Source organism: Marmota flaviventris, chromosome 19, assembly GCF_047511675.1.
Source record: "Marmota flaviventris isolate mMarFla1 chromosome 19, mMarFla1.hap1, whole genome shotgun sequence".
In the NCBI taxonomy this organism is placed as follows: Eukaryota; Metazoa; Chordata; class Mammalia; order Rodentia; family Sciuridae; genus Marmota; species Marmota flaviventris.
In genome coordinates, this window is record NC_092516.1 from 13,823,595 (window position 1) to 13,848,031 (window position 24,437).

Consider the following 24,437-nt stretch of genomic DNA (forward strand, 5'->3'; position numbering starts at 1 on the left):
CTGCAGCCGGGGTGCCAGGGCTTCTTCAAGACCACAACCCTCTCTAGGACAAAGGGCACCTTGGAAAAAACTCTCAAATCAGTCAGCATGGGTAGCCTTCTGGGCATGGCCCAGGGGAGCGATGGATGACCTCCTCTCTCGGAAGGAGAGCTTAGACGTGGCCACGTGCTACCATGGCTCGGGGTGTCACACAAATGAGTGGTTCCCAGTGATGGTGGATGGTGCCGGTGCTAAATCACAGACTATTTCTCTACTGTGGTCCTCACTGGTCACAGGATGATGGCACAACTTCCAACAGCATCTCCAAACGGGTAGGAACTTTTGCTGTCGATGTGATTTTATTTTTGTGGAAATGAGTGCACACAGAAAAACGAGATTCATGCTTTCCTTTCTTCTTCTCTTCCGTCTCTCTCTCATCTGCCACCCTGAGAGTTCCTCAGTCTGTGGAGACAGGAAATCAGGTTAGCACTCTTAAGGAGACCTGTTCAGCCAGAGGATGGGACGCCCTCCCATCGGGAATGGATCACACAGAGGCACTCGGTGCCAACCCAGGGGGGTGTCAAGGGGAGACTTTTATAGGTTTTCCGTTTTTGTCGTACTGGTATACCAGCATCTTGATACAGTGGGAGTTGGCCGGCGAGATCCAGGGACTACTTGTTATGGAAAAGTTATGGTTGGTGTAGAACTGCACAGGCTGCTTCTGGCACTTGAAGAAGGCCTTGAGCGTGGCGGCCGCCATGGTTCGGAACCGCTTGCTGATGAAGCAGTAAAGGAAGAAGTTGATGGCCGTGTTCAGGAGGGCCAGCATGTTGGCCACGTCGGACATGATGTGCACCAGCCAGAGGTTCTGGATGGGCGTCCCGTAGAGGTGGTAGAGGATCACGATGATGCGGGGGGCCCAGAGCGTGGCGAAGATGGAGGTGATGGTGAACAAGATGGCGGTGGTCTTCCCAGTGGAGTAGCCACGGAGGCGAAAGTTGCTCTTCCTCCTGAGCTTGTACACGATGATGGAGTTCAAGATGAAGAAGATGGAGCAGGGCACCAGGTACACGGTGAAGCAGTGTACCCACACCAGGACGTGGTGCACGGAGGTGCTGATGTAGTCCTCGGTCCAGATGTTGGGCCACCAGTAGTAGGGGATGCTGGTCAGGAAGCAGGTGACGTAAACGCTGACAATGACCTTCCGGGTGCGGGCCGGGTAGGAGACGGTGTGGTATTTGAGCGGGTGGCAGACGGCGATGTACCTGTCGATGGTCAAGGGAACCGTGATCCAGATGGAGGTGTGGATGGAGGTGAACTCCAGGACTTCGATGATCTTGTCGGGGACCTGAGGCATCTGCATGTGCAGGATGAAGTCTTCCAACAGGAAGTCGACAAACACGATGAAGAAGAGGACCAGGATGTCGGCCGCGGCCAGCGCCAAGAGATAGTTGTAGGAGGACTTCTGCCGCCTGGCCACTAGCTGCGAGAGGATGATCACCGTCAAGATGTTTGCTGTGGATAAAAAAGAGAGTCTGGTTGATCTTTGAGGCACAGATGATTTTGCTGGGTACCAGGGAAGCCCTGGGCATGACGTTTGTCGGGATGGAGGTCCAAGGACTGAACAACCTCTGCGTGACAAACTGCACCTACTGTGAACATCTGGATGCTCTTTTGTGTTTTTTGGGGGGGACCAGGGATTGAACTCAGGGGCACTGAACCACTGAGCCCCACCCCCAGCCCTATTTGGTATTTTATTTAGAGACAGAGTTTCACTGAGGTGCTTAGGGTCTCACTTTAGCTGAGGCTGGCTTTGAACTTGCCATCCTCCTGCCTCAGCCTCCTGAGCTGCCGGGATTACAGGCGTGCGTTGCCACGCCCGGCCTGGATGATATTTTAGAGTTAGTTTATTCTTCACACAACCATGAGACGAGGTGTGGCCATTATCCTAATCTGGAAGTGGAGCTTGGGCTCCCAGAGCCAAGTGTCATGTAGTTGTCAGTCACAGTGACAGGAACCAAACCCAGATCTCTAAGCCCCAACGCTCTGCTCTTTCTTTTCTCTAACTGCACGGAGAATCTGGGGGTCTTTTCCCTGCCCTCTGTGTTCAGGTGGCAGCCCGGGTTCCAGGAGTTCATGAGACCCTCTTTAGAGCTTAGATTTTGGTTCTTTTCCTCTTTAAGTGGATTTAGAATGAAAGGAGAAGGGATGGTCATGACGTTCAGATCCATTTAAAAATGAATTATTTAAAAATGAATTAGCCAGGCAGTGTAAGCCCAGCTACTTGGAAGGCTGAGGCAGGAGGATCACAAGTTCAAGGCCAGCCTGGGCAACTTAGACCTGTCTCCAAATAAAACATAAGAAGGGTTGTGGATGTAGCTCAGTGGTAGAGCACCCCAGGGCCCTGGGCTTAATCCCCTGTAGCACACATGCAAAGATTGATTCTGGGGACAGGTAATTTATACCCATGTTGCATAATAAAAAATCATAGCAGAGTGATGTAAATTTCCCTTTCACTCTGGTTCTCCAACCATCCAAGTTCTATTTCCTCGGGGCCATCACAGTTCATAGGTGATCTGAGGGCACACATGTCTGTCTGTCACGTAGTTATACAGTTGCATAAATAGTAACTGCATTTTTTTCCCCCTTGGGTCAGATTTGTGTTGAAAAGTGCATCCACACAATTTCTGGTTGGGCTTAAAAACAAATGTCTTCCTGAACAGGACAGGGAGACATTTAGAAAACCACTAGGGACTTACTCCAAGATAACATTTCAGGGGGTAATACCCGCAGCTGCTCTGTGTCTTGCATTCCCACCGACAGCCCTGGAATTGAAACACGGTTAATCCTGTTTTGCAGACAAGGATCTTGGAGCGCCCACATCCTCTGCATGAGGCCTGGTGGCAAAGCTAGGACCCGGCCTCTCTCTGGGGATCCACTTAACTATTCCACGGTCTTGCTCACATGAAGATATCTTACGATCAACGCACCCACCCGCTGCACTGTGCTCATCACTTGGCTTAAACAAACTTGAACATTCTGCTATATTTGCATCAGCTCTTTAATATAAAGGGATGATGCTCTAGGTACAGTTGAGGGTCCTTGAAATGGTCCATCCCCATTCTTCCCTCCTTCCCTCTTTCTCTCCCTGCGGGCTGTGGGCTGCGGGCACTGTGTGACGGTGGAGGGCCACCCTGGCCAACTGGGTCTCTCCCTCACCCTCGCCTCTGCCATGCCACACACACAGCGTCTTCCGTTCCCCAGCGTGTCTCTGAGCCTCGTTATGCTGAGTTTGCTTGTTGTAACAGTTATACAGAGGTTCACTGTATGAACTCATTGCGATTTATTCATGAATACGAATTATTTATAATTTATTATATCGACTATATAAATTATATAAAATATATTACATCCAGTTTATTTTCTCAAGTATATAAAATGCAAATAAATATAAACTTACTATAGCAGATATATTTATTACATCAAATACATATTTATTATAATATATATATCTATGACACTAAGTTGGATCCAGGGTTTTGCTATTGTGAACCACTGTAGTTATGAATATGACTCTTCATAGAAGTGATTTTATTCGAGAGCTCTCTGGGTAGCGTATACCTAGAAGTGTGTTATGTTTCTGAGTGTGCACATCTTCATCTTTAGTAGATATTCATTAAGAATGAACTGTACCACTGTACCTGGAACCCCAGCAGCTTGGGAGGCTGAGGCAGGAGGATCGCGAGTTAAAAGCCAGCCTCAGCAACAGTGACGCGCTAGGCAACTCAGTGAGACCCTGTCTCTAAATAAAATACAAAATAGGGCTGGGGATGGGGCTCAATGGTCATGTGCCCCTGAGTTCAATCCCTGGTACCCACCCCCAAAAGAATGAGCAGTAAAACTACTTGGCTAATTGACACTCTTGACACCAGCGTCTGAGCATCCCATCTGCTCTGTACCACCCAGTAGTTGGCCTCCTCAGTTCCTTTTCCTTTTTGAAGCCTGTGTTGTTCTTGCTCTTATCTGAAGCAATTTGAAATGACATTTTGAAGTGGTGAGGAGTCAAGGGACTGGTGCTATTCATAAGCCAGGATTCAAACCTAGGACCTATACACCTGTTCCAAGCTGTGTTCAGTATGGATATTTATCCACACAGGCCCCGTGCCCTCTGTTGGGTTTGTCACCCTGTACCCACCGGAGGAAAAGCGTGAGTGTGTGCTACTTCAAGTCACTACTGCAGATAGAGGCCCATGGAGGTAAAGTAGTTTATATTGGTACCCTGACAGTCCAAGCATTGATTTTTGCATTCAGCAATGTGTCTGTGTCTGCTCTGAGCTGAGCCCTGGGAAGAGAGGGTGAACAGAACAGACGTCGTCCGCCCGGCCTTCATGGACTTAGAGTCCAACAGGGGAGAGAGACATCAACAGACGAGTCATAGAAGGATATGCACAACGTGGATCTAGAGTAAGTGCCAGGAAGGAATGTCGGGGAGCAGTGTCAGAAAAGGTTTTGCTGAGGGATTGATGTTCGAGCTGAGATTGGGGACAAGTAAGAGGTAAATGGGTGAAAAGCTGGGAACACCAGGGGGTTCAAGCTAAGAAACAGCATGCAAAGGCCCGAGGTGGGGGGAGCAGGAAGCGTTGGGTTTATTAAGGCCGGGGACACTGATATTGATTCCTGCTTGCTCTGTAAGCATTTTTGCATTTAATAGCTCTCTTTTATTAAACAGCCTTGCTGTGTTCTGTTGAAAAGCATTTCAAGATGTTTTATTCATCCAGAAATTCTTTCACAAAGTATTAAGCGTCTCTCTTGTGGGTAAGGATCTGTGCACAGGCTGAAGGTGGACACAGGCTAGTAGTGGGACATTCATGGTGTCCAGTCAGAGAGCGCAGGGGTTGCATGCGGGCGGCTGAGGATTCAAGATCAGAGCTGCGAGTGAGCAGTTCAGAGTGAAGGGCAGAGGCTTCGGAGGAGGGTCTGGGTTCAAGGTCTGGCTGCCAGGTCCTGCTTGCTCTGACCTGGTCACATACCATTGGAGCTTCCTGGAAACCCAGCTGTAAAATCAGGTGTGAAGCCCCCGTCGTGCCCCAGAAGTGTGGGGTCTGGGGTGGGGCCGTGTGAGGTTCGCTCCTGGCCCTCCTTCTGACTGGCTCTTTGTGGGCAAGTTTATTTAACATCTCTGTGCCTCAGTTTCCTTATTTATAAAATGGGGCTAACGAGACTCCCCACTTCATAAGGTTTCAGATGAAAAAAAAATCAAAGGAGATAATTTTTGTCATGTGGTTAGAACAGCTCCCAACCTGTGGTTAGGTGCCCACTGAATGAGCTATTGAGTGATGTCCCTTCACTCAAATATTAATTGGGCATTGACTGTGGTAGGTGTTGTCCGAGGTGCTGAAGACGCATAGCACAGCGGACAAGTTGCCTTTTGTCATGGGGAGATAGATCTAAGTAAATAAGCCGTCACAAAAATAAGTGCACAAGAGAATTTCCGAGAGTGATACCATAAAGAGGAAAGTCAAAGGAGGAGAGAAGTTGATGGGGGAGCCATGTTTAGAACAGGAAGTTTGAGTTCAGTCGGGGATGAGGAGAAGGGATCTACCATGGTGGGAAGGATTCTTAGCAGTGGGATAGCAAGTTTTCTACTTCCCAGATGAGGAACCCAAGACCTGGCATTTTAGGTAATTTGCCCAACGTCACACACTGAGCACGTGGGGGAAGAGGGATTTCCAGCTTAGGGTGATTTTGTGGCCTATCAAATTCTGCCTTGCTTATTTCTGGTTATAGGAAAGGATTCTCAGTAGGAGATGAGTGATCCCTGTCCCCTGGGCCGCCCCTGACTTGGAAACCTGCCATCATTTCTCAGAACCTCTTGTTTACCTGTCCATCAACAATGCCCACATGCCCTCTCCTGTCCCCCAAGCCGATAAGGGGGCAGAGATAGATAAATGTTGGGGGTCTCCAAGGAAAAGTGCTCTCTCTATCCTACATATATATTCTACCTATGCAGAGAGTGGCTTCGCCACCGTCTCCTCCTCCCCAGCTGAAGCCTGTTGGAAATGTGGTGCTAAAAATTCTCCATATCAAAACTCTTTAAAAATATTCCAGCCCCACCTAATGAATTGCTTTAAGTCAGAGAGTCATCAGCTGCTCAGGAAATTGCCAGGTATTCATGTTTGACATTTCCTGAGGTTTCTAATCCTTGCCTCTCCTGAGAAACCAACCCAAAGACACCGAGTCGCCCTCTTCTTTTGTTCAGGTAGCTGCCCTGACCCCAGGGCGATATCAAGAATGCTAGGAGACCGGGCAATGGGGGGAACGGGGTGAGCTGCACAGAGTCAGGGGGATGTGTGGATTGTCGGAAGAAGAAATGAGAGGGCAGAGACGTTGACTGGCTGTGACTCCCCACATCAAAAAAGAAAAAAAAATATCCTTTCATTTCCACACTGGCACATTTTTCCCCAAAGAGAAAGACTGGTGTGGCCCAGGACCTGTGTGTATTTACAAGGGTGAGCAAACTAAGAGACCTAAATCGCCATGGCCTGAAATTGCATTTGGAGCTTTTCTCTCCAGCTGACTCGGCCCAGGGGCTCCTGTGGTTGGGAGACCCAATCTCACCCTGGCCAGCCCCAGTGAACTTCACGATCCGAATGTCAACGCTTCTAAGTAGCAAATCCTTTCTGTCAATGGTGCTGTTGGACAGGTTTAAGCTCCCGGGTAATAGAAAGCCCATGTTTTGTGATTGCAAAGCTTGGTTATATTCTTGGGGGAATTAATTTCCTGTAGTTTGAAGCTTACTGTGCTTAAACCTGAGAGGGCTGGGGAGAGCGGCCGGAAGAGAAACAGTTTGGGAAGCCAGAACCCAGCACAGAGTGGTCTGCGGGCCCGGAGAGACAGGGTCAAGGTCTTCTCAAGGTCTTCTCTGCATCTCTGAGGACCAAGGGGTCCCTGCGGCTCCTTAGCAGAAGCAGCTAGATGGAGATAGGGTGCCAGATGGCGTGAGTTTATATTTTTGTTCTGCTATATTTCCTTCCTTTTTTGTCTTTGAAGATTATTTTTTCAATTGCAAAGTAACATCTACTTGTAAAATATTCAACATTATATCCGTGCATGATAATAATATAATTAGCTCACTCTTCTTGAGCATTTATCATGCCTGGGGCATTTCAAAGCATCTTATACACCATGTCTCACTTGATCTTCACAATTATCATAGGAGGTTGGTACCATGATTTGAGAGCATCAGGTCTGAGGTCACACAGCAGCTGGAGGGTGGTGAGCCAGGATACTAAACCAGGCCTTTTGTGTCCTGAGTTTATCTATTTAACTACTGTATTAGAAATTAGAAAGGAAAAATCTGTCAACACCTTATTTTCTAGAGATAATGTGGTAGCTGACCTTGTAGATGGTTCCCCAGTGAACCACGCCTTCTGTTATTCAGACCCTTATTGTCTCCATGCCGTGACTTGGAGCTGGCTGGCCTGTGGCTTTTGACCAACAGACTATGGCAGGAGCAGCTCAGGTCATAGCAGGACTTTAGAACGCTTACTCCTGGGACGCTCCTTCCTGGGACCCAGCTGCCATTCTGTGAAAGGCCCATCCTGCTCGGAGAGGCCATGTACAGGAATGTGAGTTCAAAGGCTCAGTGAACCCCGAAGCCAGTGTCCAGCATTGGCTGGGGAGTGGGCCGCCATCTTGGATGCCCAATGGTATGAGCTCCCAAGGGGCTGGGGTCCCAGCTGCTGCCTGGAGACTGCTGTGTGAGACCAGAAGCAAGAACCACCCACGGAGCCCAGTCAGCCCAAGACCTCACCCACCACCGTAACTGGTTGCTTTTAGACTCTTCAGTTTGGGGGTGGCTGGCTATGCTGCCATGGAGATAACCAGGACAGATTCTGATACCCATTGGGTGTCCCCACTTCAGGATGCTGATTTGCCTATGACAATGGTTAGTATCAATGAGAAGCATCACAAAACAGGACTATACAGAAATATTGCCAAGCAACTTGAGTTTTTCACTTAGAAAGAAATCATATATTTTTCCCTGTATCAATAATATTCATGCAATATTCACCTACTGTTGGACATTGCTTATTATTATTACTATTATTTTTTTGGGGGGTCACTATAGTACTTCATTAAGCATTTCTGTAGAATAAATTCCCCCAAATTGAAATGCTGGGTTTAAAGGGCAATACTCTTTTCTCCCATCTTCTCTTCCTGTGTCTCCCTCCCTCCCTCCTAAAGGCAGCTGGCAGGTTTTATAAGAGGGAAAAGAGCTCAAGTTGGAGGTATAAAAAGCTTTAGGTTAGACCCCAGGAAGAACTTTTTGATTGCAATGGCAATTATGGGAAGGAGAGCAGGACGCGGACTGCACAGTTGTTCCATCCACAGAGCTCTTAAGAATCGGGAGAGAATCGCTTATCCGGGCTAATTAAATTCTTGGTGTAACCTTTTGCAAATCCTGTTTCTCTGCATACTCAATTATGTTCTTGTGAATTTCCAAAAAAGAGAGCCGTTCACCCATCTCAATCACCACCCCCTGTGGCTTAAATGCATGTCCCCGCCCCCAAAGTTGCTTCTCTTTTGCATTAGATGAGTCAGCCCTGGTGTCGCGCAGATCCCTGAGCTCTCCAGTGGTTCCCAGTGGTGCTAATCCACCTGCTTCCAGGAATCCCCAAGGCTGGATTTTTAGGAAGAGCTGTCTTGCAGCTTCCTTAGATAGAGGTGAACGCTGTCCTGGCTTAGGTCAAGTGAGGAGTGCAGGCTGTCCCTCCCTCCCTGGAAGCCGCCTGCTCTCTGTCTCAGGGTGGAGGAAATGGAAGGGGAAGGAGATGGCTGGCGAGATGCGCAGTTCAGGGGTTTGGGCCGCTGGGGTGATGCTGGGAGGTTTTCAGGGGGTTCTGAGCTCTGAGTAGGAAAAGGATTCCCAATGTCCCACCAGGCATCCCCACCCCCCTTCCACTGGCCAGCGGCCATCCTTGTTTCCCGTGGCCCCACTGGCTTTGGGGCAGGACTTGGGGAGGTGCGGCTTTCTTCCTTGAGCTGGTCAACAGGGGCACAAAACTGACAGTGGGTGAGTGAGATGGAGGTTGGGCAGTGGGACCCCACCCCGTGGCACCGTTCATTATCTGGAGGACAGTGTGCGCCCTTAGGAATCGTCATGCGGGGTCTCCGCAGCCTCTGAAACAGCCTTTGCTGTTTTCAACTTTCCTTTCTATTTTGATAGCACCGTAATGTTCTCTGTCCCTTCCAATCATCGCATTTTCACACTTGAGTGGATTCTTTGCAAACCTAGAGTTACGGTTTCCCCTTTCTTAGTTTCTCCTGTTACAGCATCTCCTATGCAAAGCCTCTCACCGTCCATCTATGGGGTTGGCCTCTGGGCGCCATGTTGAAGAGGCTGTTTTCAACCAGGCCTGGGCCCAGTGGGGCTGGGAGGACTGGGGATGTGTGCCACGGTGGGACCAAAGGGTGGATCATCCTGTGGATCTCGAGCCCCGAGTCCACACTGCAGCTTCCCTGGCTTTTCCCCTCTGGGAGAGCAACACAGCGGTGGTTTCCCATGGAGACCAGTGGAGACTTGGCTGAGGAGCAAGCACAGGAGCTAAGATGGCCACTCTCCCAGGACAGCCCCGCTGCGGCCACAGGGGAAGGGAGTCAGCACCTGCGCTCCTGCAGGGCTGCAGTCCTCCTGCCAGTCCATGAGAAGTCTTGAAGGCAGAATCAGTTCTGGCTTTTTGACCAGGGACAGCCAGGCCTTGGTCATGGAACCACTTCCAAGCCCTGCTCCTCTGCACCAGTGACCCGTCCCCTGAGCATGTACGAGGTGTTGGTGAGCTGCATAAAACTGTCCACAGAAAAGCCACCATTCTGGGGAGGGAGGGTGCTGATAAATGCCTACTGAGCTAATAAATTCAGCTGATTTAACAGGTGAGTTGATTTAAAGGAAACTGCAAGGAGGTGACATTGCAGGTGCGATGCAGGCTTCTGGTCCCCAGTTAGGAACGAGGAAATGGATGGAGAGAGGAAGCCGCCTGCCCCAGACAGCGCAGCTGGTAAACCCGAGAAGCATCTCGCAAGCCTTCGAAGGTGCCATCCTGGGTCAAGTTCTGTACCAAGTGATGGATGCAGCTGTGCTTTCCCTGCTCTGGGAGTTTGTCACAAAGACAGATGGGGCACAGCTTCACTGGAACGAGGCTCAGGCACACAGGTGGCTCTCCTGCAGAACGCCGTGTGGAAGCTTCACCAGAATTACAGGATACTCACCACAAGGGGGATACGTTTCGGAGTCTGGCAGATTTGGGTCAGCTTCCCGGACATAGTTTTCTTTTTTCTTCCTTTTTCTAATTGGCATTCTCGGTCAAGTTGTCCAAACACAATGCGCTTCAAACTCCTCGTCAGGAGCCAGGTGTGGTGGCGCACACCTCTAATCCCAGGGGCTCCAGAGGTTGAGGCAGGAGGATCACAAGTTCAAAGCCAGCTTCCGCAATTGGGTGAGGCTCTCAGCAACTTAGCTAGACCCTGTCTCTAAATAAAATAAAATAAAAAGGGCTGGGGATGTGGCCAGTGGTTAATCACCCCTGGGTTCACTCAGAGGTACAAAATAAAGTTCCTGATCCGGAAAAGGGGGTCATGATCTGGTACCTGGGTCCAGAGATTTGCCATGAGGATTAAAGAGACCGACACGTGAAGCTCTTAGCAAGAGCCAGGTCCAAGGAAGCTCTCAGGAAGCGGTGCGGTCACTGTGTACAAATGTGGGGATCCGTGTTTCTGGTGATAGAAAGGCGAGTAGGGGCTCAACAGGCAGGCAAGGGAGGGCCAAGGTCAAGATCAAGAGGGTTATCCCTTCTCTGGAACAGCTAGCACTTATTGAGTGCTCACTCTGTGTCAGACATGGAAAGCACTTCGTTATGCCTCAAATGATCTAATATTATAATGTCGAACACAGACCGTCCCAGACTTATGGTGGTCTGCCTTACTGTTATTTTTTTGATTTAATGAGATGCTTTCTGTAGAAACTATGCAAGGAGTCTAGATATTTCCTGGGCCCATGATATGCTGGTCAGTGGCAGTGACCAGTGCTCCCAGTCAGCCCTGGGACAAGACAATGAGGGAAAACTGTCATGCTCTGCAGGGTGCTGGGCATTGGGCAGGTAGGGGGGACAGTGCATTTTTACTTATGATATTTAAAATATTTGCCTGGACAAATCATATCATATGCCAAGGAGTCTCTATGTTAAATGTCTTGCACTTAATCTTACAAATAAGTAGGTAAGGTTTCCACCCCTTGTAGATGAGGAAGACTGAGGTTTGTGTAGTAGGCAGGGGCATCAAGCACCTCCTCCAATTCTCTGGTTCTCTGACACCTGCTCTGTCAGAGCTATGCAAGGCCAGTCCATTGAATTTTCTTTTTTTTTTTTTGGTCCTGGGGATTGAACCTGGGGACGCCTGACCACTGAGCCACATCCCCAGCCCTTTTTATTTTTTATTTTGAGACGGGGTCTCTACTGAGTTGCTTAGGGCCTCGCTAAGTTGCTGAGGCTGACTTTGAACTCCTGAGCGGTGGATGCAGGTGTGTGCCACCGGCCCGGCCGGCCCATTGGGTTTCAATACTTGTCTTTCTCAGCAGTTCCCAGGATCTCACTTGAGGAGGTTTGACTTGCCATGCATTTACTTCTCAAGGACCTGGTGAGAGAGATACCACTAAAATCCCACTTTACCCGGAGGCGTTGAGGGGCTCTTCCAGATCCATCAGCAAGAGTTTTTTGGATCCAGGATTCAAAAACAATGGAGGACACCCTAGAGCCCCCTGGGGCACCTGCTCCTTCAGATGCCTCTGCCATCAGCTCCGGGAGTGGACCCCCGAGTGGAAACGTCCAGTTCTTCCTTTCTCCCCCTTTTTGTGTTACCAGTCCCTACCGGCTGGCACATAGTGGCATGAAGGAACTCGAGAGAAGAATTCTTTTCAGAGGTGTCACCTGGCTTCCAGAACCCCTGGGAATAAAGGGGGAGGGGCCGGAAAGAGCCCAGGAGCAGCTCATGGCTCCCCTGAAGTCCAGGGCAAACGGCTGAGACCCGCTGCAGTGGCCCTTCCAGTGTCAGATGCGGCTGCCCCTGGCCGTTCCCCGGCCCGTTCATCTCGGGCTCGGCTTCTGCCCAGGCGGCCCCTCTGCTGACTTCCCGCTGGTCACTGCCTTGGGCACAGAGAGGATGCTCATTTGTTTTTGCTGTTTTGCGGACCCAGGGTGATGGTCACTGGGTGCCAGGGGACCGGCAGGAAGTCAGAGGCTTCCGGGCTCTTCATCTGGAGTTCACTGGGGTGTCAGAGGCTAATTGTGGCTCTGCCTGGGTTGTCGCTGTTTGATTAAACATCTCGAGCCGAGCGCCATCCCTCCAGTGGCTGCCAGGGGTGGGTATTTTTAGCCGCGGGCAAATGGCTTATCAATTGTGCATACAAAATGCAGCCAACGGAAAGCCATCATTTTCTGTGACCCTGCCTTGTTCTCCCATGCAGGCAAGGACAAAGGAAGAATCAAACACAACTGGCATTCATGTATTCACTCAACAAACGCTCCCAGAGCCGCCACCCCGCGGCAGGCACAGTGCGAGACGCGGAGGCAACAATGCGCAAGCGCAGAGCGGGCCCCGTCTATGTACCGCTTACACTTGATTCTGACCCGGGAGAATTCTGCCCTGCTAGCTGCTAGCTCCGTGGCCCTGGGCGAGTCCCTCACGTCCCTGGGTGTGGTTCTTGTGTCATTGTAGCACGTGCTGAGCCCAAAGGCCAGGCAGCAGGTGGGACCCAGGAGGGACAGGCGGGGACCCAAGCCCACAGCAAGAGCCTGGGAAGGCTGGTGCGGCAGGAAGGCCAGGCAGTGGGAGCAGAAGGCACGAGCCAAACATGCAATCCTTGGCCCTTGACGGAGGCCATCTTCCCAGCCTTAGGGCCTCTCTTCTCAGGGGCCACTTCCTAGGACCACGGGCTGCCCTCCAGCTAAGGCCGTTTAACTGGAGGCTTCTTCACGTCCCCAGCTGCTCTCTAGCATTAGGGCTGCCTCAGGGGTCTCCAGCTTAGAGGGAAAGGCAGTATCCTGCATTCAGTGAAAACATGATCTGCTCTATGCAGCGGTTCCAGAGAGCATGTCCCAGTTCATCTACACACTTGGGGTTCCGCTGCCACAGATGCCACGACTGTCATCATGACCCCCCTTTGGTGATTCATAAGGGTCTCCCAGCATCACCTCAGAAAGGGACGAGGTGAAGAGTTCTGGGGCCCCTACCTGCCTCCGCCGCTTTCTAGCTGTGGGACCCTGGGCAATTTACTCAATTTCTCTGTGCCTCCATTTGCTCATCTTTGAAAAGGCTGACTCTATGGCACCTATCACAGGATTCTGTGAGGGTTAAATGAATTCATGCGAGGACAGTGCCTCATCCTGCAGACACAAGTTCTGAAAGGCAGGAAGGACATCGGCCTTGATGATAATCATTAGTATATCACCAATCTCTTACTCAGTTTCTGGCATTGAGTAGATGTTCAGTAAATACCTGTTGAATGAATAACCACGAGTACAGATTAGTACGGCATCGAGGACGTGTGGCAGTTCTGGTTAATATGTCTGAATGGACTGGAACATAACTGCAGAACGTGAATCAGGTGATGTCATAAAGGTAATTGGAAATTAATTTGGTGTTCGATGCATGAGAGAGACCATCAGTTCCTTGAGAAGAGGTTTTGTGTCAGAATCTTCCTTGTGACCCTGGTTCAGTTCAACATGAATTAGGGACGTCCATCCGAGTGCCAGGGCCCGGTTTAGGCTCCTGGAGTACGAGATCCATTTCTTGGGCCCAAGGTGCTCAGAACTTACCACCCAGGCAGCACGAGGCGCCGTTTCCACCCTCAGCTCCCTCTATGTCCCTGTGCTGGGACCTGCAGGCTGACATGGTGACAGGTGGGTAGCATAACGGGCTGTGGGGGCCTCGCGAATAACAGCTCAGGCCCCATGTCCAGGGGGATCGCTGTTTCCTTCTACTTGGAACCACAGCGCACGGTGGCCACGTCTTCCAGGGCTTCAGGAGAGGCTTGCAACTGCACGCGCACACACACACACACACACACACACACACACACACACGGTGTGGCCCCTGGGTCACTGGGTTGAGACCTCTGCTCCATAGGACAAATTGCCAAGGTCCTCCCTGCCCATGCCACCCGCTCCCTTCCGCACCCCAGGCGCCTGGCACAGCCCCTTAGGAGCCACCGCCTGAGCAAACGGTGTGACGGTGTGACACAGCACTACGGGGCTCTTCCCTCTGCCTGGGTCCCTCCCCCGGCCCCTTGCTTCTCGCCTGTCAGAAGAGGCAGCAGCTACTCAGGGGCCCCTGACGGTGGAAGACCCTGCGCCAGGGGAGCACTTCACTTTAAGGACCACGGAAACCCTCTTAGAGGAAGGGGCGGGCTGCAGCGCGGCCAGGAGCAGGGGCCAATCAAGCGACTGGAGGGGACAGAGGGCAGCAGCTAGAAGGCAAGAGAGGGCGGGAGTCTGGCCTAGGACGGAAGTCACAGACGGGGACGCGGGCCCTGGGTGGCAGACGTGGCTTTTGCCTATTTACACACCAGCTGTCTGGCGTCCAGTCTAGGATGGGAGTTTCTTTTGCTGCCCAGAAGGGAAGGCCACGCCGATCCGCACTGTCCCGCGGGGCTGCCCTCACGAGGACGCCTCGGCCAGGCCTGTCTCACTGATGTCATCTGCTCCTGCCAGGAAGGACAGTCCGGAGGGGCCTGGCTGGACAAGAGGCCGGGCAACAGCAGCCCCCGGTGGGGAGTCGGAGGGGCTTCAGAGGGAAGGGGCTTATTATTTGGACCAAACCAGAGACATCCCGACGGGAGACGGGGGTGGGGAATGCAGAGCAGGGGCTCCTGCCATCGCCCAGGAGCCTGGCAAACACGGCTGGGGATCTGTGGCATTTGACAAGAGGGCGCAGGAACGCGAGAGGTGGCATCGTCCCACGGAGTGTGTGCCTCCCTCCCGTCTTGGGTTAGCCGGGGGAAGAATCCAGGGATCTGGATGTTCCAGAACAGGAGAAAATTCCCTGGTGCGCAAGGCCCCTCGGCGCCCTCCAAGGCCACCCTCCCGGAACGTTCTGTTCACCGTGGGACCTGCGTTCAGAGACCCGGTGGGAGTGAGGGCATCCGTGCTGGGAGACGGGATTGGACGGGGAACAGGCCCTGCCCAGAGGACAATGTCTAATCACCCAGGGCCTCAGGAAGCAATTTTCTGAGGTTGGAGAAATTGTTATTTTGCGCCTCCAGCCTGAGCATTGAGCTGAATGACATGTGGGTCAAGGAGGCGTAATTATATGGAAATGGTTTATGTTTAGGAAATTCGAAAGCCTCCCCTCCCCCCCACACCCTGGGAAGAGGCAGAGAGAAAGCGGCTTTGGATCTTCCCAGGTGGAGCTGAGCAGGTGGATTGCTTCCTTGGGACTTTGGAGGGATGGGCCTCTTTTCTGGCCTCAGGAAACACACCTGAGTGTCACAGAGAAAAGAACACAGTGCTTCGTGGGAGTGAGTGTGGGTGCTGGACTCAGGTCTGATCCATAGTTGTGTGTGCTACATTTTGGTCCCAAAGATTCACACATTGGAAGCTTGATCCCCAATGCAACCGTATTGAAAGGTGGTGGGACCTTTAAGAGGCGGGGCCTAGTGGGCGGGGCCTATTAAGTGGTAATTAAGTCACAGCTGCTCTTGTGAAGGGACTCTTGGTCTTCTAATTTCCTGTCTTACAGAGTGAACTCTCTTCCTCCCAGTGCAGCTATTCTCCTTCCTCCTCTTTACTGTTTAGTGAGACAGACAGGGGGCCCTTGCGATGCTGTCACCATGTTGTTTGAACATCCCAGAATCTTGAGCTCAATGAACCTCTTTTCTTTACCTATCATCCAGCCTCAGTTATTTTGTTATAGCAATACAAAACGGACTAAGACGGTGACCTTGGACAAATTACTGAAATTTCTGTGCCTTTGTTTCCACAAAGGGAACAAATGGGACAGAGAACAGAACCTGCTTCGTGGGATCGGGTGAGGACTAAAATACCTTCATGAATTGAAATCGCTTATAGGAGTTTGAGGTGTGTGGTTGCCACCACTAGAATTCTGGCCTGTTCTCAGGTCTCCTGCCTGTTCCCCTCACCCCTGCCACCCACCCTACGTAGACGGAAAGAAGCCCCCCAAGCCTCCAGCTCTCAGCCTTTGCCTGTCCAGTTCCCCTTCCTGCGTGCTTCCCTGTTCATTCTGTCTGGAGGACTCTTGTCTGTCCTTCATGAACCAGCTCATATAGCCACCAGCGGTGACAGACTGATGTCCCCACCCTCTGCTCTCACCCTGCCTGTGACAAAACAAACTGACTTCCCTTTTTCCCTTTGAGCAGAAATACTGTTTTCAAGACAGGGCAGGAAAAGTCCCAGGAAAAACCAATACCCCCTCCTCCAGAAATTAAAGACATGATAAACCGAGTTGCCGAAGCAGGGGTCAGCAGGATGCTGGTGATAAACGGTTCTGTACCTTTTTCTGCCATCAGGGAAGTGGCCTTGATCATAATAACGGCTTCCCGTGAGCTGTCTGTCAGTGTAGGCTGGGAATGGCGATGGACATCTAATACTTGATAATCACCGCGGTCCACCTTACTTCAGAGGTGAGTCTCATTAGACCCTTTCTGTACAGGAGGGATTTTTTTTTTTTTTGGTGGTGCTGGGGACTGAACCCAGGGTCTCGTGCATGCCAGTCAGTTGCTCCACCCCCAGGCCCTAGAGGGGGGATGAATGGTGGGGACTTGCCCAAGGTCACATAGCTAGTAAGTTGCAGACCCAGGATTCAAGCCCAGGTCCATCCAGCTACCATGGATCAGTTGCTATTTTTTTTTTCCCTTAAAGACGGGAGAAGCCCTTGGGACCAGCAGTTCCACTGATGCCTAAATTGGTTGTGGGACAATAGTTATGTCCACTGGTCTGAGGGGCGGCCCCAGTTCCCTACTAGGTATCTGGAGCCCCCCACCCCAGGAAACAAATGCCCTTCCCTCTTGCCTTGAGTTTCCTGGGATGGGCAGGGGCCTCTTCGTAGAGCCAGGACAGGATGGGCTCCTTTCTAGGATCCCAGGGGCAGCCACAAGTGCACGGTCAGGCAAGCGTGAGAGCTCGCTGCGTTTGCAGAATTGGGAAAGAGCGGGCTTGGCTGGCGCTGGGCCGCAGGGAAATGAAGGATGAGACTCAGGATCCAGCGCGATAACCTCGGTGAAATTGCTTTGCAAACTCCCAAGGTTGTTGTGGGGACCAGACGAGATTACACACGTGAGGAGGCTTTGCCAGCCGGAAGAGCATTGGGCAAATGTTAATTATCACGACACGTTTCCGAGGTAGCCTGATGGGTATCGGAAACGAGTGAGCAGCGAATTAAAATCTCTGCTAATTTCTCTCAGATCCACATTCTCAAGAGCATTCATACACGAAGAATCCTAATTCCATTGCTCTCATCTCCCTTTTGTGTCTAGATAAGTGTAATAGATTTCAGGAGCTAATACAGATTCTGCTGGTTTCCTGGTCGTTATCGATTATGCAATCAGGTTTTTGAGATTTGGAGTCATGTTTTGCTGCTGCCTGTAAAGACCACATCCCGCTGATTCTTTACCAGAACACCTCCCGGATGCACCCTGCCTTGTCTCTTTCCTTGCTTGTCCTGACACTGGTGACCTTGAGAGGTCAGGTCTGGGTCTGGCTGCTTTAGGGCCACATCCTTAGCCTCTAGCACGGGATCCTGCACACATGGAACTCAGTAGGTGATTTTTTTAACATCCGGGTCTAAATGTCATCATAACACGTCCCAGTTGCTGTGCTTTGACTGCTTTGCCCTCAAAGCCATTCTGTGTTTGCTTAAGAACTCAATCCACGTCCCCCGTTCTACTAAAAGACGGTTGGCAAAAACCCATTTTTAACTACCAACAATTACTAATGCTACAAACAAAGAATCCAAACCCCAAACCCGCAGGTTAGCCAGAGTCATAAGTCAGGAAACTCAAATAAGAGGTGTTACTAGGGCAGAAGCTGCAGTTGCTATTGTGATTATTATTTTTGCAGATGATACAATTGCATGCATCAAAACTCAAGAGAATGAGCTGGGAAAAGTCGTTTGAGACGCAGGAGAGCTCTCAAGAGGAGCACAGTCCAGTGCCTCAGCCCAGTGTACGGCTGATTAGAAAATGGAACAAGAAGACGATTCCACGCACAACCTTCTATCTGCTCCCACTCAGGGCAGGCTGCCCTTGGAGCAAAGTGGGGGACAATGGCCTTCTTCCCGACTCCAGGCTGTGCTTTGTGTCCTGGGCCCTCAGGCAGCTCTGCTGTGCTCAGGGTCTCACAAAGTTGCCCACAAATCTACTGTCAGTTTCTGGCTCATATTAGTACAAAATAAAAAAAAAAGTCTCCAACCTCCATATGTCTGATGGGGGAATTAGATGCCATCCTCATTACCAACCTCAGTCCCCTATCGAGAAAACTACCTGGTCTGTGAAGAAGATAAACCCCAATCTCCATATCCAACCACCACCCAGAAGTGAAGGCTTCACCCCTGTATTTCCATTCCAGAAGAACAGGATGACAGAAGATCTAAGGACATACCCCTTGGGGTGGCCTGGGAACCCAAGAGCTGTCCTGCCTGAACCCCAATTAAAATCTCCATCTCTCCCAGAGGCTGAGGCAGGAGGATTGCAGGTTCAAAGCCAGACTCAGCAACTTAACAAGGCTGTAAGAAACCCGGTGAGACCCTGTCCTAAAACGAAGAATCAAAAGGGCTGAGGAGGTGGCTCAGTAGTGGAGCACCCCTGGGTTCCATCCCTGGTACCCAAAAAAGAAAAATCTCCATCTCTCACTGCAGATGGGAACAACACAGTGTTACGATGACGTGACCTTCAGCCACTTATCACCCCCGCCCCCCCACCCCGACTGGGCTTCAGTTTCCTCATCTGTAGAATGGGTTCATCATAGCCCCTACTTCGTGGATGTAGAAGGATTAATTAAATTAATTTGTGTAAAGCGCTTAAAGCAGGGCCCAGTATGGCACTCGATGACGTTAGTGATAATCATGGCAAATGCCTCTCAGTTTCCACTATCAAGTCTCCAATGATCTTGCCACCCAAGGTCAGCCATGGATACGCCCCCCCCTCCCCCAGGGGGGATGTGGCCAGGGACAGGCTTGAAGGAAGTGTTTGGCCACTGGTTTGGGGCTATGAGATCATCCTGAGACTTCTCTCCAGAACGAATTGTTGCACTATATGTTAATAAGCCAAACAGCATACAGTGGATTTTATAAAAGCAAAAGGCTGGCCAAATAGTGACCACTTCACAAAGCACAGGTTCATCATAATTTTTCGCTTTGTTTCAACCACATGGAAGCAAAGGTCAAGTTCATTCATCTTCTCTCCAGCCCTCGGCAATGGTCCTTGGGCTTGTGAGCAGGACACGCCGGGGAGAGTGGTCTCAGAAAGGAGGAGGGGTCTGTCCTGGTAGCAATACCCTGACCCCAGCACTGTCCCCAAGCCAGGTTCATGTCCTTCGCCTTTGACCCTCGGTACATGATCTTCCTCTGGCTCATCACAGGCTCTCCACAGTGATGCAGCTACTTCTTCATCTCTCCAGCCAGACTGTGTCCTCCTCGAAGGCAGGGACCCAAGTTTATTTGTCTTTATGGACCTGAAGCTGGTACACAATTTACAGAGGAGCAGACAGTGGAAAGTCCTAGCAAGATCCTGAGAGATGGTGTGCTCTGGAGATCATTACCGCCTTTGGATGCTCTGCGGCTGTTACAGAAGGATGAGCCTGGGGTTTGAAGTCCAGGAACGTAGCTTTGGCTTTTAGCCTTGTCTTTTACTTGTAGCTTGAGAGAGAGCTGTTTAACTCCTCCGAGCCTTCTATCTTATAATGGATGAGCTCTTTGTAAGTTTTAATTCACTTAGCATATTGGGCAGCACCGTGTCAACATTAATGCTATTATTGATGTTTTTTTCTTAAGCATTAGGAGTAAAATCTGGCACATAGTAGTTGGTCAATAAACACTCACTGCATGAAAGGGGATTGAGATTATGTGCGCTTGACGAGCTCCCTTATGGCTGATAAAGGGAACCTTGGAATGACCTGGAAGAGGACAGATCTTTTTTTTTTTTTTTCCTTTTAGGAGGACTGTTTCATCACAAAAATGCTAGTTTTAAGAAAAAAAGAGACAACTCAATTTCCATTTTTCTTAGGTTAGGTGTGGGGCAGAGAGGGAATTCACCTGCCTGTCCTTGCTTAAAAATAATTTCAAGTAATTAAACCATCTGCTTGGGGAGAGGGCAGAGGGGACACTGGGAGAGTCCTCAATCAAGAAGGAAGACATGGCTCTCTAGGACGCCTGCAAAGACCAGCCTGGGAGGACGCATCAAGGCAGAGGTCGGTAGACACAGCATCTGTCTTGTCCCGTGCCCTGAATACCAATGCGCGCGGCAGGCTCAGCAGAGAGCACAGAGCACAGCTGGGCCCTGAGGCTGGTCCCACCTTGGCTCTGCTGCTGGCCAGAGGAATCGCCTTGGGCAAGCCACTCTGCTCCTCCGCCTCAGTTCCTGCTCCTCCGCCTCAGTTCCTGCTCTGCCAAAAGGGCAGAGTGACCAACCACACAGGCACTAGTGTGAGGATCAGTGGGGCATCGGGGAGCAGTGTGTTGGCTGTGTGGCCTGGTTCACAGTCAGCGCTCAGTAAATGGTAGTGGTGATGTTGATGTTGATGGGTATGATGGACATGTCTTCAGTCTCCTCAAAGCTAGTATGGAGATTGCATTTATAAGATTAAGAAGGCAGTCATCCATCCATCCACCATCCACCAATCCATCCATTCACCAATCCATCCATCCATCTACCATCCATCTACCAACCCACCCTCCCATCCAACTATCCATCCATCCATCCATCTATCCATCCATCCACCAATCCACCCATCCATTCACCAACCCATCCATCCATTCACCAGTCCATCCATCCATCCACCCATCCATCCATCTACCAAGCCCTACATCCATTTACCAATCCATCCATCCACCCATCCATCCATCCATTCACCAATCCATCCTTTCATCCACTCATCCACCAATCAATCCATCCATTCACCAACCCATCCATCCATTCACCAGTCCATCCATCCATCCACCCATCCACCCATCCACCAAGCCCTACATCCATTTACCAATCCATCCATCCACCCATCCATCCATCCATTCACCAATCCATCCTTTCATCCACCCATCCACCAATCAATCCATCCATTCACCAATCCATCCATCCATGCCCCCACCCATCCATCCACCAATCCGTCCGTTCATCCACCCATCCATCTGTTAAATACATATTAAACCCCTTATGAGGTGCCAAGGCCCCCAGAGGATGTTGGAGTCCAAGAGATAACTTAGACTCCATGCCTACTGTCTAAGGATCATAGTCTCAATTCAGCATCTGTTGATGTCCCTTGGCAGAGATAAGCCCTTCTTTGGGGTCCCTACAGGATGTTAAGTACCTCGCCCTCTTACCAACCTCCTTCTGTTATCTAGAACACGCCACAGTTTAACATGGTTCTCACTGCCTTTCTGTTTAATGGAGTGTTGGTTTTGAAGGGCAGGGACCATTTCATTCATGCACATGTTTGTGTTTCTCTTTTGTCACCCACTGTCCTCCTTGGTACTAGTAGGGCTTTGTGCTGGTCCTTGGTAATCAACCCTAGGACAGCAGCACCCTTACATTGTGGGTGGAGTGGAAATTGACATAGCCACTGTGGACGTCAGTGTGGAGGTCCCTCCAAAGACCAGGCGTGGAGCCACCGTCTGACCCGGTGGTACCCCTCCTGTGTATTTATCCTCAGCATTAAAGCCATCATTCCACAGTGACACGTGCAGACCCACGTGTCCAGCAGCACAAGTCACAGTAGCCACACTGTGGAGCCAGCCCGGGTGTCCATCAAGGGATGATGGTCTACACACAGTGGAGTTGTATTCAGCCAGAAAGAAGAACTAAATCATGTCATTTGCAGGAAAATGGAAGGAACTGGAGACCATTAAGTCAGTGAAAAAGGCCAAACTCAGAGGGTCAAAGGTCAGACGTTTTCTCAGACGCGTGGAAGCCAGAGAGGAACAAGGAGAAGAAAGGTGGAAGGGGCGGGTCTCACGAAATCCAGGGGACATCAGTAGAGGAAAGGGTTGGGGGGGGAGGAGAGGAGATGGGGGGGGAGCGGGGAAGTCCTGGGGAAGTGCTGGGGGGACGCTGTCTGCACACGGTGGGCAGTAGGACACGCAGCAGCACCGTCATGTAGACGACAAAGCACCCAGAAAAAATGTGGGGAAAAATATCGCAGCCAAAGGAGGCCCGAGGGACCTGAGAGGAAGTCCTGGTCAGCCCTCAGCAAGCTCTTGTACTTGTTAAGTACCTACTGTGCGCCAGGCTCTTTAGGTCTGTTGTCCCGTGCACTCCCCTCATCAAGGTGGGCGCCATCCTCATTTACAGATGTGGGCGGAGCGGTCCAGAGGCCTTGGACCTGTGCACAGCTGGGGGGCTCCAGGCCTCTCCCACAGAAAGGCATTTAGGAGGTTTTGAGAGGAGCCATAGGTGTGTGTGTGCGTGTGTGTGTGTGTGTGTGTGTGGTATTTGTAGATGAACTGGAGGTGGACATCAAAACAGCAACGTCAAATTAGTGCAGGGGTAAGGCAGGGGACAGAGAATAAGAACAGGCCACCTGTAAGAGAAATCTTCACACAGGGGAGGCATTAAGGAGGGGGGGGGGCTGTGACTGTGGCGCACTGGAAAGACAGGCCCCTCTGCAGGAGGCTACGATGACATGGCTCCAGGCTCCTGGTGACCGTGGGGGAAGCCCGGTTTTCCAGGTGCTACCATTTCTCCTGAGCATGAGAGTGTGGACTTGTTTGAGCTTCCTCTGGGTGTTGGTCACGGGCAGGTGCTGCTGTGGAAGGCGGCCTCAAAGAGGCTTCCCCCACGTTCCAAAGGGTCTTTCCTGGTGGCAGAGGGCTGGCTGGGACCCTTGGCCAGGCCTCTTCAGGAAGGGGAATGAGGGTGCTTGAGAAGGACACTAGCTGACCCGCATGGTGTCAATGGGGGAAGCCCTCGCCTCTGGCTAGAAGGTCTAGTCCCAGAAGGTCCCCGAAGTCACCAGCCGTTCCTTCCTCTCCCATGAGCTAACTCTGCTGCTTTTCAAGATGTCCTTGGAGTCTCTGCTCCGTCTTGGGGGTGTCACTCTTCTTGTTGGACTCTGTATCGTTGGAACGGAATGCAGTCACAGTGACACTGTCCCTCTGCCACGCTGGCCAGAACTCAATCCCAGTCATTTGTCAAATGACAGTGCTGAAGGTGACCTTTCCATCTTGCTTGTCTCTGTCGATGGCAGCCCCGCAGAGCCGTGTCCTTCCTCTGTTTGGGATCCTCACCACCCCCCGCTGGGCCGGGGACAGGTTTGTCCCCTGCCATGGCCAAGATGTTGGCTCTCTGTTGTGCCACGGGGACCTCTGCACAGTCCCCAGAATCAGGCGTGGACGTCAAGAGCTTGCTGGCGGAGGCTGTCTCTGTTGTCCTTGGAGACTGGAGGTCGTTGGACGGGGCAGGAGTGGGATGTGAGAGGCTGGTGGTGGACATGACCCCTGACCCTCCTCTTGCTGGGTGCCAGGTGCAGTGCTGGGCACCCTGCCAGGGCTCCCCTCCCTCCTCCAGGCGCCCATGAGGCCCCGCCTCCTGCCACAGACTCCTCCCTCTTTGTGCTGCTCCCCTCCCACCATGGTCCACTGACCCTTCCATAGCAGCCGGTGACCTTTGAAAGACACATTAACTCATGTCACCTGCTTAAAGGCGCCTATGTCTTCCAGCAACTGTTAAGAGTAAAATCCAAAGTCCTCGCGATGGACCAAAAGGCCGACATAACGCGGCTGATGCCTACCCCTTCCCCTCACCCCTGGCTCTCCTCTTTTGCTCAGTGCACTGCAGCCACACCCATCCTGGGCTTTTGCCCTCGCTGTTCTGTTCCCTCTGCCAGGCACACCCTTCCCTCTGCAGGCCTCCAGATGGCTTTCTCTGGTTATTCAGATTCTGCTCAAACATGGCGTCTTTGGAGAGCCCTTGGCGATCACTGACCACTCTCTGTGATGTAGCGCCCTGTCACCTTTCCTGGTGACATGATCTCCAAACACTTCTCAGTCCCTAAGGTGGTTTTGTTGATGCGTTCCTTTGCTTGCCACGTGTCTCCTGGGTAGGTGGGCGCGGACCTGTGCGGGGACCTCTTGGTGGCCTTTGTTTGCTCCCGGTGCCTGGCGTAGGAAAGGGCTCCATCCCCCTGTAGCACAGCCTGTCCCCAGGTGAGCAGGCTGGGGCTCAGAGGAGGGGACCTGCCCTGCCG

General features: G+C 51.4%; 1 protein-coding gene across 1 annotated transcript in view; it reads right to left on the reverse strand.

The window, feature by feature from the left end:
* Window positions 1–559: 559 nt before the first annotated feature.
* Window positions 560–24,437, reverse strand: part of Gpr139 (G protein-coupled receptor 139) — a 35,070-nt gene continuing 11,192 nt past the window's right edge. The window contains exon 2 of the mRNA XM_027940889.2: window positions 560–1,494. Within this exon, the coding sequence (XP_027796690.2) occupies window positions 560–1,494 (935 nt within the window). The remainder of the gene's footprint in view (window positions 1,495–24,437) is intronic.